At 37.3% G+C, this 17,426-nt stretch overlaps 1 protein-coding gene across 1 annotated transcript in view; it reads right to left on the bottom strand.

Annotated features, from left to right (window-relative positions):
- The window catches only part of SV2C (synaptic vesicle glycoprotein 2C), a 210,629-nt gene that overhangs the window by 41,851 nt on the left and 151,352 nt on the right, over positions 1-17,426 (bottom strand). Inside the window, exon 4 of the mRNA XM_044663106.1 lies at positions 1,134-1,267. Within this exon, the coding sequence (XP_044519041.1) occupies positions 1,134-1,267 (134 nt within the window). The remainder of the gene's footprint in view (positions 1-1,133; positions 1,268-17,426) is intronic.

Genomic DNA, 17,426 nt, shown 5'->3' with positions numbered 1-17,426 from the left:
CTGAAAAGCATTAAAAGGAAATCATTTAAAGGTTAGGGAATGAAAGTGGGGTTAGTGAAGAAAGCAAAGTGGCAGAATGGAAAGAAAAGGGCCAAGTGAGGGTAAGGAGTAAAAAATAAGAGCTTATACTTATGTGATGCTTTCAAGCTTACAAAGAACTTTATATACATCTCCTCAGAACCTCAACAATCCTACAAGTCGGAACAATAGGTCCTTTTGTATGTACAGGAGACTGAGGCCAGTCTTAAATGACTTCCCTATTATAAGAATCTGGTGACAAAGAGATGTTGCTCAATTCTAAATTCAAAGTTCTTTCCAATATACTGAAATTTAAGGTGTGGTCATTTGAAGGTTGGTAGCAGAGGAAAGATCTTAACAGATAAGTGGTGGACTCAAGATACAGAATGAAACATATGTTTTTGAATGTAGCTAATGTGGGAATTTGTTTTCCTTGGCTATGCATATTTGTTATAAAACCAGGAGTATAGTGACTACTCTTGGCCCTAAAATTCAGGTAAGTGGGAACAAAAGTATTCTCCTTTGGAAAGGGTGGTAAGAGAATATGGCATGCAAAGGGGAGTTTATTAGAAAGTAAGCCCCTAGAAGGCTACGATGTTCTCATTTGGTCCTTTTTATTTCCATTGTCTAGCATAGCATCTAGCACATAAAAGATGCTTAAATATGTTTGTTGATTAAATGATTTAGAATAAAGCTTGTGTTCCAAAGTACGTAGCAGAAGAGGTAGGGGGGGTTTGGTGTTCAGGGCCCAAGGAAGAGTAGGGCTTGGCTAGGTAGGGTGAAGGATAGGAAGGAGGTAGGAACATGGAACTGGCATTTGGGCTCATAAGACTTAATGATGGGCATCATGCCACTTTGAAGATTGGAAGGAATATAAAGGAGAAACATGTTAGCTTGAAGTTAGACATTAATAGGCTCTTGCTGATGGGTGTAGGAACCCATGTCATTGTTTCTATGGCTAAACACTTTGCCAGTTCTTAACAAATCAACATAAAAATGAACTTTGGGGTCATGGCTGACTCATATGTTAGTTGTGGAGAAAATCTATTTTTCCATATTAACTACTCATAACAATAACGATTCAACATAGTCTGCAACAAATAATAATGTTTTACCTCCAACAAGAACCTGGGGCTTTCTGGCATGAAAGTGAGGGCCACCACAGAGGAGACACAAGGGAGAGCGCAGACAATCACGAACACTCGCCAGCTGTGAAACTGGTAGGCAGAACCCATGCTAAAGCTCCATCCTGCAAAGGGAAAAAAGACAAAGGTGAGGAGTTATACTGTTCTTCTGTGGTCTACTAGAAATCATCTGCACAGAGGAAGAAGTGATGTGGAGCCACAATTCCACCATTTTACAGATGAGAAAACTGAGGGCAAATGAAGTTAAATGGCTTGCCCAGGGTCACACAGCTAGGAAGTATCTGAAGCCAGATTTGAGTTCAGGAAGTCTTCTTGACTCTAAGCCTGGCATTCTATCTGCTGCACTATCTAGCTAATCGGTTTACATAAATTAAAAATGCAAAACTTTTTTGGAAATTTTATGGTAGCTGAAGGATCTTAATAGATAAATGATGGACACAAGATATGGAATGGGATGTTTTTTTCTAGGGGTGCCTTTTCTAGGAGCAGAGACACATATATTCCTGAGAATGCCACTTGGTCATCAAAAAGTCAAGTCCAATGACCATTTTGTACATTATTCACAGTGGCCCACCACAACCAAATTCACCCATTCAGATAGGACAGAGTTGGGCACAGCACAAATGATGGAGGATCTGAGTATGAGTATCCAGTTCCTGGGAATCATTGACAATAACCCAAAGACAACTATGAATTAATTTGAAGTTTATTCTTGGTCATGTATAATTTGCATTTATTTTTCTGATAAGCAAACATATATATATATCTATATATCTATATCTATATATATAGATAGATAGATAGGATCTGTCATCTATAAATAATTTATTTATAATAGAAACATATATAATGAGAGATTCACAAAGAGAAATTCCTTTAGGACTGTAGAGAGCCAGCTCTATATTTCTGGGAATTCAGAGTGGCATTGGATTGAATGAGAACAGTCAGACTAAATGTTTAGCTCATATCTGCTCCAACTTCATGGAGTTTAGAGTTTATTATATACTATTTTCACACAAAGAGCACAAAGAAAAACTTACAGCTGATAGAGGTTACAAATCACATAAAAGAAAACCCTTGGAGGCTTCAAAGTAAAGATAGAATGGGGTCCAAGGCCGAATTCCAACCACCAATTAGTAGGAGGTTAATTCAGGGAACAAAAATATATTTCATAGAGATTTTTACTAATTGAGTCCTGTACTCTTGATTTACAGGATTGTACCTGGTCAGATAAGGTCTTGTCTAGCTTTGTCTGTTTCCGGCCTTAATTGTCTAAGTAATATATTTTTTGGAGTTCAGACTTCTTAATTATCAAGGAGAGAACTTGTTAACTCAGTAGCTGCTGGTCTGCTAAGGACTCAAAGCTTTTCAATAAGTCTATAATGTTTTTCCAATAAGAAAAGGTATGGATCATAAAAGGGGTCAAAAGAGGGGTCTCAGATTTGTATCTATTCTCTTATTGGCTTCCCACACAGGACCTAAAAGGAAATCATTAGTCATCTCAGGAAATGATCAAAGCAACATTAAGACATGGTTCTGGATAAGAATTAAAGAGGCCTCCCACCTTGAACTGGAAGTTTGGAGGGAATTTATAGAGGCATGAATGAATTACATGAAGCAAAATTTTAATTAATAGACATGCTTGACATTTATAGGGGACTTTAACAACATAAGCCAAGTAATCCACATACAATCCCCAGCGAACTATGCAATCATTTTCAGTTTAACAGGAGGCAAGAGAGACACTTGAAGTGCCATAACTTTTTCAAGGTTACTGAGTTAGAGTAACAAATCAAAATTTTCCCTTATAGTTTTACAGATAGTCTTGGTTTGAGTTATTCCAGATAAGATTTCATTCTTTAATAACTGTCCAAGCACCAGTGGAATCATGATATATTTGTCTTGTAAAAACAAAGTTTTTATGGGAATCTATATATAGATATATTTGGCTGAAGATCCTGAAGTCTAATGAATTCAGCTTCAGACCTTAGGAATAAGTAAATACTCTGAATGTTTTAAAAAGCAAAAATGTCAATATTCTCCAATTTCAAAAAACCAGAAGGAATCACAACATGGAACATGGGGCTCTTATAGAGAATTTCCTCTGATTGTTAAAAACACAAGCCCAGAACAGCATAAAAAAAGTTCCTTAAAAATAGTGATTTGGGGGGCAGCTGGGTAGCTCAGTGGATTGAAAGCCAGGTCTAGCGACGGGAGGTCCTAGGTTCAAATCTGGCCTCAGACACTTCCCAGCTGTGTGAACCTGGGCAAGTCACTTGACCCCCATTGCCTACCCTTACCACTCTTCTGCCTTGGAGCCAATACACAGTATTGACTCCAAGATGGAAGGTAAGGGTTTAAAAAAAATAGTGATTTTATTGAAAGGAAAGAACAAAAGTGTCTGGAGTTGCCTGAACTGAGAAAATTTAATTTCTTAAAAATTTAGGCTGTAGTGGATTACTTAATCATTAATCAAGAAGGCTTGAAATACAAGGTGATAGGGAGAGGGGTGGCCAGAGAGAAAGGGAGAAGATAAAGAAAGAAAACAATGCCCTTCTTCCTGTGGAAATAATAAATTCAGAAAGAACAATAGAATATGGAGCCAAGGAAAGAAGAAAAGGCAATACTCTAAAATGGATAGAGCAAAGGACCTGTTTGTAGTCCAAGGTTTACAAATGGCTTAGAGAATATTTTAAATAACTCATCATTCATTCAACACTTCCTGAGAACCCAAAGGATTATTGATATTGGAATAAGGCTAAGGGATACAATGAAGTTAAAGAAGAAAAGAATTTTGTCCTCGTGGAACTTTTGATGCAGTTTAGAGAAGAAAAGGGGAAAAAGTCAAGGGAGATAAAGCTATTCAAAGCACAACACTTCCCTGAAATGAAATTAGAGAAGGTAGGATCATAGGTGATAGACTGTTCAATTTGAATTCAGGAAGCCCTAGGTTCCAAGCCAGCTCTGATTTTGTTAGCTGTATGACTATAGGCATGTCATATAAGCTCTTTAAAATCCATTTTTGTTTTCTGTAAAATGGAGAGAAATGTAATAGTTTTTGAAGTTCTATGTTAATGTCAATGATGACAATGAAGAGATGGGGAGAAAAACTAACAACTGCTTTAAGACCCAATACCTCCTGAAGCCTTCAATTTTCACTGCTGTCACCCAAGTACAAAGGTGTTCTCCCTCATGAACTTTAGTTTTGGATTGTATATCTTTTCATTTATCTTTCTTTCAAGATTCCTGTTTAGTCTACAAAGACAAAAACTGCCTTCAAACAGTTTACATCCTTCTGTGATAATATAACATTTTCACAGATCAATCAATAAGTATAAGACCTTTCCAAAATAAATTCAAGGCAATTTTTTGAGAGGGATGATGTTAATAATTGATAGAATCAGGAAATCTTCTCTGTAGACGTGCCATAGGACACAGAATGCTGTGCCTGGAGTCAGGAAGATTTAAGTTCAAATTCAATCTCAGATAATAGCTGTGCAACTCTAGCAAAGGCATTTCACCTGCTTGCCTCAGTTTCCTCCAGTATAAAATAGGGATAATAATAGCACTTATCTCTCAAGGTTGTTATAAAGATCAAATGAGATAATACTTGTTAGAATAAGTGCTACATAAATGCTTATTCTCTTCACTTTCCCCTTCAGCTGAGCCTTAAACATCTTTTAAAAACAGGAGGCAAGAAAAGAGAGCATTCTAAGTAGGGAACAACCTATACAAAGGCAGAAAAGTAGGAGACGGAATGTTACCTCCAGAAAACAGCAAACAGCTCAATTTCACTGGCCCCCTGAATGCATATGCTAGGTTTCCACGATGGCAAGAAGATGGAAGGAATATGAGAAGAGATCTAATATGGCAACTTGTGGGGAACATTATAGAAGGGATTTATGTTCTGATAAATTTATATATGATAACCTCTAGACTCCATTTCAGTTCTTAGATGCTAAGATTCTATCTGTTTTCTGTGAAATCTATTTCCTTGGTTCAATCATTGTTCTACTCAAGTTAGCATCTCTCCTTACATTGCTTGTCACAGAGGAAGCAGGTTCATTTTATCTGATTTCCAGGTTTTTATAGCTTAGGGCTAAAATAAATAGAAGTGTATCATTGTCCTGATGCTCCTGAGACCTCAATCTACAGTAGCATACCAAACTCATCCTGCCTGAAGTGTTCAGAACTTGTAAACTTTTCCACACTTAGCTTCTTAAACCCATTAGCCTTGGTGGAATGATAGATAAGGTGACAATGAAGCCGGGTGACAACTTCTATGAGGTATATTGATTGCTTAACATATCCCTATACAACTGTGAAGATTTCTTTGTTGGCCAGGGATGGGCCACTGTCCATTAATTGCTACTGGCCCATTAATCCTTCCTTGGGAGGCATCTCTAAGAACAATGCCAATGGCTATAAAGGGGTCTTTAGGTTAGGGCTCATTTGAGAAAGAGTTAAAGTGGCGAATAAAAATAGATATTGTGTAAGCTAGGTCCACCAGGCCAACCCATGGCTAAGTCACATATATTTTTAATATAAACTAATGAAGTCTTTTGTTACTTTGCTTTGCATGGGATAATGAATAGAGAGCTAGCCTTGAATGCAGGAAAACATGCTTCTGACATGTACTGTTTGTGTTACCCTGGGGAAGCCATTTATTAACTTCTTGGCGTAGTAGGCAACTACTTATGATCTGCATTGGTTGAAAGCATTTCCTCATCTGGGAATTACCTTTATCAATGAAATCACAGGTCAACTTTCTGTTGAGTTGAGTTGAGTAATGGGTGCCCATCAAAACTCTTCTCAAAATCCCCATCTTGGCTTAGCCAAACAAAAGGGAAAGCATCCTATTCACACCTACATCAAGAAAGCATGCTGAGTGTCAAGTGGGCATCGTGGCTATAGCCATGGCAGCAATGATAACATCTGTCTTAGTTTCTAGGAATAGTGTGGGAAATAGCCTACTGGAAAGGTGACACTTGAAGATGATGAAGACCTGGGCAGTCAAATGCAAACTGCTGGTCCTTTCCTACCTAAAGAAAATGCCCTTATCACCCTGCAGTTTAATTCTTCTCAGTATCTGGTGGGCCCCTTCCCACTATATCAGTAAGACACTATGGCAGGGGCTTTTAGCCTCCAGGTATATGTAAGCACAGTCAATTATATGTAGTATACCGACATGACCTCTTGTCAGTAGCAAAGAGAAACACAAAAATAACTGGAGCTGATGTTTCCCTTAGTGATTTGCTTTGTCTTGGAAAGGCTAGCTGTTGTTTGTCCTTTGTTGAAGAGGACCAATGACATCATGGAGTGATGATTCACTTAAGTGAAGCAAAGTTGCACAGTCATCAGCCTCACTCTCTTTTCCAGAGTCATTCAAGTCCCAGGGGCAAGACAAAAGTCGAGATGACTAGTGATGGCCTGAATGCAGCAGATGACCTTGGCATCTTCAATGGCTGACCAAATTCTAAGCTCTCCAGAGCACCTGCTTCAGCTGCCTTCATGGCCATTGGAACAAATTATTCTCATCTGTCGTTTCTGCTGAGGGAAGTCTTCGCATGCTTGGGGTAGATATCTCAACTCAAGAATAATAATAATTTCCCTCTACATTTCTCAGGACCACCTTCCTTACAAAGATATTAGAAGAAGTTTCCAAATGTTTAAGTCCCTCCTTGAGGACTATATTACTCTCTCAGTTCACTCAAGAACTCATTGACACAATTACTGAATTTGGGTCAATGTGCCTGTTGGTGATTATGGTCAGAGCCTCGTAGCAGGCTTAAAAGGATAAAATAGATACTCAGTGAATCTTCTCTTAAGCTATTAGGTTGAGTCCAATAATCTCAATTTAGTGAGTCAGAAAAGTTTCTGCTGTCTCTATTCGAGAAGGTATGAATTAGTAGGGTTGAGAGAACTGGTTGTAACTTAATAAGCCAAGGAATACTCTAGCCTGTATATAATGGCACCTGGAAGCATTAGTAGGCAGGCTTTCTACCCATATCTTTTTCTGATTAAGTAGGCTTACAGGGAGACATGGATTTAATGCTTTCATTCAAGGGAATTAAAATGATTTTCATTTCAAGAATTTTATGACACCCCTTATGTTAACTGGAGACATCCTGGATGCCTTGAAACATGGGGTAGGAGATCCTGTTTTAGAGGATAAGAAGAGTTTCTATTAAGCCTTTGAAGGTCATACTGCACAAGAAAGAGTTGAATGAATGCCCCAGAATTGTTTAGTGGCAGAGAGATGTTGGAATATTTACTGAGCACCTCATATAGATAAGACAGACATTCCACTAAGCAGTGTTCAGTGCTGCTCAGCTGGACAGTGAAGTAAGAGACAAAGAAGGCATGATCTTTATGTCTCATAAAACTGAAATGCTATTCTCTGGATTAGAAAAGGCAAAAGAAAGAGAAACCAAGGCATCCAACATGACAGTCAACTATGTGAGTGCTTGGTATATATAGTAGGTGTTTAATAAAGGTTTGCTGCTGCTAGTGATGAATGCTTAGACTGATGAACTCGTAGGTTTTCTGTATGGTCCAAATATTCATTTGAAGAGGACAGGATGTAAATTACAAACATAGAAAAGGGACAGGGACATCAGTAACACAAAATAGAATGAGCTTCAATTGTGAAATTCTGTTATTCATTTATATAAACATGATCCTTTTGTTGTATTGTTTTGCCCAAAAAAGAGGGAGTAAGTGGATGCTAATGGAGGGTTCTTTTGAAGATGATTCCTTTATAAATTATGCCAATTCCATGCAAGGAAGAACCTTTGTAGAATATTGTAGAAAACAATCAGACCCTCATTAATTGGCTTGGCATTAATGAAAAATCTTGCATAATGATGGAGACCCTTGGTCAATCTACAGTCAACATGCTCCACAGCTAAAGGAGAATTGTCTCTCACCTCTCAGATTGAGTCAACGTGGTATAAAGGAAAAAGTTATCCTTTTTGGAAAGGAAATGGAAAGTTCATCCATTTCTAAAAGGCTCACATCACAGGGTAATGTCTTGACTTGTATGTGAATTGGAATTAAGAGACACAGAGTTGTACAAAGTCATCAGCCTCACTCTCATTTCCAGAGTCATTGAAGCCCAATGGCAAGACAAAAGTCAGAAAAAGTATTAGATGAAGAGGCAGAAGTCCTGGATCCTAGGATTTGCTTTGATACATTTTAGCCAAATAACTTTAGGTACAGCATTTCATTTTTTAAAACTTTCTTTTATTTTTTTGTAATTATACATAGAAATACTTTTTTTTATGATTGTTTTCTGATATTTTGTGATTCAGATTCTCTTTCTCCCTCCCCATCCCCCAGGTGGCAAATGGTCTGTTATAGGTTATGCTAGTGCTTTCCTGAAATATATAATTCCATATTTGCCATGTACAGGGATTTAATCTATATCTCAGGCTTTTCTTCTGTAAAATGTAGATAATATCCATACTGCATAAATTGTGGGGGGAGTCATGATGATATCAGATGATATCAGATAATTCATATGAAAATGCTTTAAATGTTTAAAAGAGTAAAATAATAATAATGAAAAAGAAGAGGAAGAAGGAAGAGGAGGAAGAAGAGAAGAATGAATATTCATAAAATGCTTTAAGGTTTGCAACACACTAGGCTTGCAATATACACATACATATATACATACATAAGTACACGTATATATAAATCTCATTTGGCAAAATGAGGAAGTAGGAGAGAGAAAAAGAAAATGGAGGAAGAGAAAGAACAAGGAGAGAGAGAAGGAAGGAGGATCAAAGAGATGAGGAAAAGAGGAGGTAGAAGGAGATTCAGAACTTGAAGCCAGACCAAATTTGGGAAGTAGGTCAATGCAGTGCTGCTCACTGCAGCAAAAGTCTACCTCATTAATATCAATACGGTACCAGTGATATAAATGGTTATGCATCATGGAAAACCATGAACTCAGAAGAAACAAAACTATCAAAGATGCATAATGTAATGGAAAGATGTATGGTACATGAAAACAGGTTACAGCATATTACTTATAAGGACTGTAGAAGAGGAAAATAATTGTTCTAATAATAGTTAGCATTTGTGGAATTTCTACTATGTGCCAGGCTCTGTGCTAAGTACTTTGTAATTATTATCTCATTTGATTCTCACAACAATGCTGGGAGATAGATGCTTTTATTATCCCCATTTTACAATTGAGGAAACAGAAACAAATAGAAGCTAGGTGACTTGCCCAAGATCACACAACTAAATATCTAAGACTGGATTTGAATTCAGGTCTTTCTGATTTCAGGTAACTTTTGTCCACTGTGCCACCTAGCTACATCAAAAACGAGACAGAAGTTATCATCAAGGACATATATTACCTGTACAGCAGGTGGGTGTGATGTTTAGCAAGAATGTGACATGAACAGTCTGAGATTGGTACCCTGCAGACATTTGTTCATATAATCACTCATTCATTCAACATTTATTGAATAACTACTATGTGCTGACAGTACTATAGATAAAATATGGTTCCTGACTTTGTGGAGATTCAGTTCCAATAGAGATGTTGGGCGGATTTATGGAAGACATGAAAAGATTGCAATCTGCATCAGAGGAGGATGCAGAAATAATACTTCTTATATTTGCATTGTACTTTAAGGCTGATATTCTTTTTGATCACAATAACCCTGTGAGGAATCCACATAGCTGACATCAAAAAATCCATATAAGTACCCAAACTAATAATATTTAATGTTGGCAAAATGTTTTCCTCATGTAGTAGGGAATTTTTACTTTTATTCACTTTTATTTTATTCACTTAAATTACCTTTAAGGTGAGTGGTAAAGGCTTTGGTAGAGGGGTATATTTGTTTTATAGACTTGTATAGACTGTTGTAAAGAAGGCATTGAGGGGCTGTGGACCCCTCTTTTATAGATGAGGAAGCTGAGTCTGAGCAGTTAAGTGATTAATTAATAGTTAATCCTGCTAGTAAGTGATGAAAGAAGGATTCAAATATAAGTTTTCTGACTCCTATTGTTCCATTGATTGCTCTGTCCATAATTTTAGCCTGCCTATATTATAAAAAAAAGGATTATAATTTTTAAACAAAGTTGGTTTCAATGGCTCTGAAGACTTTCTGACCCTGTTGCTAACTTTGTGGTACCTTCAGTTTTAGGAGCTCTCTATATACATATAGGGCATAGAGTTTTCATCTACTACTGATGTGGCTGATATCTTGCCATTTGGATTAGACTAGTTTTTTTTTCCCCTTAAAGGCAAGGAAGCTGTCTTTGAGATTTGATTAGTTCAGGGTCTGAGTCTATACAAGTCTATAGAAAAAATATACCCCTCTACAAAACCTTTTATTACCTACCTTAGAGGTAGTGAAAACTCCCAACTACAGGAGGAAAACTAATACAGATGCTTTTGTTATTATTGTTGTCATCATTGTTCTCAAATAATCAACACATCTAGGGGAATTAGAGAGACTAGAGGAACTTCTGATCTTCCTGTAGCAATAACATTGCTTCTTTTCTCTACACAATTACCAGTTTAAAATAGTTACAAACAGGGGACAGCTGGGTAGCTCAGTGTATTGAGAACCAGGCCTAGAGACGGGAGGTCCTAGGTTCAAATCTGGCCTCAGACACTTCTCAGTTGTGTGACCCTGGGCAAGTCACTTAACCCCCATTGCCTAGCCCTTACCACTCTTCTGCCTTGGAGCCAATACACAGTATTGACTCCAAAACGGAAGGTGAGGGTTTAAAAATTAAAAAAAAAAGTTACAAACATTCAGCATGAAATAATAATCTCTGGCAAGAAACAGACCCATAATACTTCCAGCTAGTCTGAGATATGAACAGATCTCAACCAAATACAGATGTACAAACTCTTGTGAAGATACCAGCAGGATCCTTATGCCATTGGCTCTAATTAACAGAATATATGGCAGCTGTTGAAAATGAATAGTTACACTGGATCACGCCCTTTGTGGGAGATAGTAATAGAGAAACCTGGGGATGAGATGGAAGGAATTTTGATTGGGACAATATTTAATGCTAATTTATTCTCTGAGAGAGTGAAGTGTAATGACCCTCTGATGATCATGTTAATCGTGGTTAGGTATTAGAATCCATTTAGGTGGTTTCTAGGTCACATTTACACACGGAGTTTTTTAGACTATTATAGACAGTAATCCTTCTTGTATTCTGGATTATAAAAAACAGCCTTGGTAACCACATAAAAATATGAAGCTGATTATTATGTACAGAACAACAGTAGGTGGGTTTACTTGGTAGGGAATCTGTCTGGTGCAAACAAACGTGCATTCATTAGTAATTCAATCTAACCTGAACTCATAGCCCTGGGGGTGAAACTGATTACATTAATCATCTATCAGTAGGTGCAAAATAACAATCAACAATTAGACTTTTTCTTCTTCTGATAAATCACAAAATATAACAGATCTGTATTTCCCATTTTCTTAGTTCCAGTAATTCCCTTTCAAATACCAGGAATGAGGGACAAACCAAGGAAATGGGTCTCAGTATCTCAGTCTCCCAATACTCCCAAGACTTTGACCATAGACACCAAGAACATCTTTAATCTATAGTCTGGACAATTTGATTTTCTGGTCTCCTGAACACTTTCGTAATTCAGAAAGTACATTGGCTTATTTTTCTGGGTCATTTAGAAATGAAATTTCTTCAACAAGTGAGACTGAAGATGAAAGGAGTGACTGATGGTAACCTTTCCAGGGTTATTTATTACATTCAGTGTATGAGACATCCATCCAAGCATGAAACTCCTAGTGCCCCACTGACTAAAAAATGTTCAAATATTTGAAAAAAAGCAGACAGTAAAAAGATGTAGACTTTAAATCTCGAATCCATGGGAAATATGTTTAGTATTCAGAGATGCATAGGTTTTAGGGAATGTCACATCTTTGACATTAAGGCAAGGCAGGTTGATCATGATATTTCTTGCCAGAAAGAATATTTGTTTGGGGGATAGGATTTTTCTATAAAGATATGTACTCCTTAAAGATCCTCTAGAATATCTGAGCCCTGACTATAAAGTTGGTTCCATAATCCACAAACCAAAATATTAGTTTAATTTGTAGCAATATGTATACTTACTCTTTTGCATGTATATTATATGCTCATATACATATAAACATACAAATATACTCATAGATATGTTAAAAACTCAAGAACCAACTGTAGGCTGATATTCAATGGATAAGGCACTGGACATGGTGGCAGGAAAACACCACCCAAAAAAATTGGAATTCAAATCTAATCTCAGACACTTGGGTGTGTGACATTGGGCAAGTCACTTAATTTTGGGCTAATTCAGTTTCTTCATCTGTGTAATGGGGATAATAATGAAATGAAGATGTTATGGGGATAGAATGAGATAATGTTTGTAAAACATTTTGCAAATCTTAAATTGCTATATAAATGCTAGATATTGTTATGTTATGTTCCAAGGGTATTTTTTTCCTCTTATTTGTGTCAATGATAGAGGTCCCTGCATTGGGTGGGAGAGTATACTATGTTCCTTCCAGTTTTGCATTTCTAAGATTTTCTACCTGGATCAGATATTACCACAGACATACAAATGAATAATCCTGGCTGCTTTCAGAGGAGAAAAGCAAGACTTTGGAAATTTAAGAAATTCTGTGAAATGAATTTACTGATGAAAACATGTTATTATGTACAGGGATTGAGTCCAAGGTTGGAAGACTTGTAGCAAAATCCAGGAATTTGTCAAACACACATTATCAACTCCATGTAAACTAGCTTGTCTGATCTAAAAATGAGATACTAAAAATGAGATACTGTCAAAAGTCAACTACTCTGGTGATCTGAAAAACCTTTTATTTATTTCCTTCCCTGTGGACAAGAGACATCCAGTTAAAAATTTTTTTTTGGTTGTAGATTGTATATGATACTTCTTTGATATATCCATAATCTCATAATGTACTTTATGCACCAGAATGCATCCTCCTCCTCTCTCCCCCGCTCCCTCCTGCCTCCTCTCCCCATAATATATGATTTACATGGTGTTAGATCTTAGAAACAATTCACAATTTCTCCCAGAGTTGATGAATTTTTTTTGTGTGTGTGATGAGATAAAAAATTCTTGGTGTGATTTATTTTCCTAGATTAGGGTCTACAGAACTCTTCAGGATTCTTCACCTCTCAAGGCCACCTGATTAACAATTAAGTGCTGGCTTCTGTTGCCTAGTCTTTTTTTTTATACCTACATCTCAATTTAGAGTCTCTGATCCCATATAAATCACTTAAATCTTGACAACTTGAAGTGAAACTCATACTATATCCAGATGCATACACATGACCATTAGTGTCAAAGAAATTCCATATTGGCAGGCTAGGAGGGGATCCTTAACCTTCTCTTTCCCCAACCCTTTTTTCCACACAGTTGTCAAAATAATCTTCCTGAGGAATGGGTTTACCTGACCATATTACTCATTTGCTCAAAGACCTTCAATTGTTCCCTCTTGCCTTTAAGATAAAATATCAAGGACCACAATTGGACTCCAACCTACCTTTCTAGCCTCATTTCATATTACTCACTTTTACTCACTCTTCATGTTCTTCAGATTCTATCTCCTGCCTTTGTGAATTTTTTTGACTTTTATATTATATTATATTTTTTAATTGATTAATTAAGAAAAGTTTTTCATGGTTACATGATTCATGTTCTTTCCCTCCCCTCCTCCCAACCCCTTCCCATAGCCAATGCAAAATTCCACTGGGTTTTTCATGTGTTAATGATCAAGATCTATTTCCATATTATTGATATTTACACTAGGGTGATCTTTTAGAGTCTGCATCCCCAGTCATATCCTCATCAACCCATGTGATCAAGCAGTTGTTTTTCTTCTTCTGTGTTTCTACTCCCACAGTTCTTTCTCTGGATTTGGATAGCATTCTTTCTTATAGGTCCCTTAGAAATATCTTGGATCATTGCTGCTAGTAGAGAAGTCCATTACATTTGATTATGCCACAGAGTATCAGTCTCTGTGTACAGTGTTCTTCTGGCTCTGCTCCTTTCACTCTGCATCAATTCTTGGAGGTCTTTCCAGTTCACATGGAATTCCTCCAGTTCATTATTCCTTTCAGCACAATAGTATTCCATCACCATCAGATACCACAATTTGTTCAGCCATTCCCCAACTGAAGGGCATCCTCTCAATTTCCAAATTTTTGCCACCACAAAAAGTGTGGCTATAAATATTTTTGTACAGGTCTTTTCCCTTATTAACTCTTCAGGATATAGGTATGGCTGGATCAAAGCTGCCTTTGTGAATTTGCACAAGCTGGATCCTATGCCTGGAATGCACTTCCACCTTTCAGAAACATTATTAATACAAACAAATCCTTTTCATTTCCAATCTTAAAAAAAAAACACTTTCATTTGATAGTTGATCAATTGTTTCAGTCATGTCTGACCCTCTATGACCCCAGTTGGGGTTTTCTTGGTAAAGATACAGGAATGGTTTGCCATTTCCTTCTCCAACTCATTTGAGAGATAAGGAAACTGAGGCAAACAGGGTGAAGTGACTTGCCCAAGGTCACACAGCCACAGTAAATGTCTGAGGCAGCATTTGAACTTGGATTTTTTGGCTCTAGATCTGGCACTATACTCTATATACTGCACCACCTAGCTGTCCTTAAATAACTAGTAGGCCTTTATTTTGACTGATAGCCATGTAATAATTGCCCATTCTTGACAAAGAACTTGAAGTCAGACTGAATGAGAAATAATCAAGAGATTCATTACAAGAGGAGTACCAATGGAACGCCTGGGATTCTGCCTCTGCCATGCCCATATTCTTTCCTTCACTCTCTTTTTCATCTTGCATGTGCTCCTGGTTTTCTCCAATTACTCTTATATTCATTTGGAGTCTGTTCAGTGGAAAGGGCAAACTGTCCAAAGTTCCCCAGCAACATTTTCTCATTCCTTTCCCCAAATAGAAAAAAAAATGACCCCAAATCCTCCCTGTTGACAACAGGCTAATTTTGGCTGCTAGTGTAAAACAGGGTGCATTTCAAATGCAAAAACTGCACCCTGGATTATGTTTTTTAATATCACTTAAGATGGAAACACAGTTGGAAGTTAATGAGCTGAGCTATTAAATCAACCACAAGGGCAGATCTCCAAGGCTGGCCTTCAAACCATTCTGAATTCAGATTATCAGAAGCTCTACTTTGGAGCCCAGTTCAGACATATTGTTGGATGGAGGCCAAATCACTTCTTTCCACCCCTGATTTATGATACAGTAAGAAAGATACAAAGGCTATTTCTCCTTGTTTTTTTCTTTTTCCCTCAAAATGTCATGCAACTAGCCAGAGTTAAGCTTCACCTTTGCTCTCTGGATATACTGTCTTCCTCTAGTCATTAATCTTGGAACTGGAAAAAACATCCAAGTTGTTGCCTCTGTCAGTGGAAATAACTGGTTCTATGACATCCTGGGAATACTTTGCTTGGGCCAAGGCGCCACAAAAACCAAACCCCAGAGTGATGGCGTCTGACATGTTTCTCATTTAGCATCTCTTCTGAGCTTGGCTTACCAGAAATCAATTAGGCAGCTCTCAGCAATGGACTAGATAATAAATTGAGGGAAAAAAAAGATCTCTAGTAATTGTACCAAGAAGAAGATACCTGGAGAGCCATTGGCCGAAATGCCACTTTTTAGCCCAGGAAAAGGGAAATGCATCTCTCCCTATCTTTCCAATATCAAAGACTTCAATGGAAGGATAATAATCATGATGTTTAAAGACAATGTAGATGAGACATTGAGAGGGGAAATAGGGACGACACCACTGGCTGTGGAGTCAGGGGTTCTGGGTTTAATCTTGTCTCCAATGCCTATTATCTGTGTGGCCTTGGGTAAGTCATTTTTTATCAGTGGGCCTCCATTTTATTATCTGTAAAATTAGGAGTCAGGCTAGATTATCTCTAAGCTCCCATACCTAGAATCCCCACAAGTGAGGGAGATGAAATGGAATATTATACATTGTATATAATATTTACTCCATGAAGGGATGTGATGTGTAGACACTGTATTTTAAATCTGGATTAAAATCAGGAATTTGGGTCAGTGGATAGAGAACCAGGCTCAGAGATGGAGGTCCCTGTTTCAAATCTAGACTCAGACATTTATTTTCTGGCTGAGTCACCCTGGTCAAGTCACCTAACCCTTACTGTCTAGCCCTTACCACTATTCTGCCTTGGAGCCAATACAAAGAATTGATTTTAGGATAGAAGGAAAGGGTTTAAAAAAGAAAAGACAGGAAATAGCATTGCCCCCATCTTGACTCAGTCGTATACTTGAGGCAGCTATGTGGCACAGGATTTGAATTCTGCTTAAGACTTTTACAAACTGGGTAAACCTAAGCAGCTATGTGGCTCAGTGGATAGAGTGCTGGACCCAGAGTCAGGAAGACCTGAGTTCAAATTTGACCTCAGACACTTGCTTACTAGCTGTGTGACCCTGGGTAAATCTCTTAACCTCTGCTTTCCTTAATCCATTGGAGAAGGAAATACCAAACCACTCTAGGCTAATATACCAAGAAAATGCCATGGACAGTATTGGCATGGTATGGTCCATGGATCATGAAGAATTGGACATGACTGAACAACATCAATAAAATCCTAGGCAAGTCACTTAATATCTTTTAGGCTCTGTAAAACAAGGTAGCACTGTCCTCTGAGGGTTACTGTGAGGGTCAAATGAATTAACTTAAGTAAAATGCTTTACAAACTTTAAAGCACTATGTAAGGGTTAGGTAATATTATTATCTTTATTTCAGATATCCAGGAGGAATATATTCTCATGTATGGATATTTTGTTTTCTGTGGTAATTGTAAATTGTATGCTGTATCGATCACAAAGACTTTTCTTTAAGAACAAAACAAAACAAAAGACAAATAATGTACTTGCACAGGGCCCAAGATATACTATTAGAGTCACATAACAAAAATAGTAAAGGAATGGTTTCTCCCATTGTGTTTTCTGTTATAAAAATCCTAAGGTAAACTCTTTTTAATAATACCCCATAATATATGAAGTGTTACTATTGACGCAAATGGAATAAAAAGAAGGGCCATTTTAAAAAAAATCTCTAAAATGATATCTTTAAATATACTGACTAATTCTCCAAAAGAGAGAAACTAAATCACAGATAAAATACCTGGCCTCAGCTATAAAGGATATCTCAAGAAGTCAATAAATTTTG

The sequence above is a fragment of the Gracilinanus agilis genome, chromosome 1 (assembly GCF_016433145.1).
Source record: "Gracilinanus agilis isolate LMUSP501 chromosome 1, AgileGrace, whole genome shotgun sequence".
Taxonomy (NCBI): Eukaryota; Metazoa; Chordata; class Mammalia; order Didelphimorphia; family Didelphidae; genus Gracilinanus; species Gracilinanus agilis.
The sequence above is the reverse complement of the archived record's forward strand: the minus strand, read 5'-3'. Positions and strand labels throughout refer to the sequence as shown.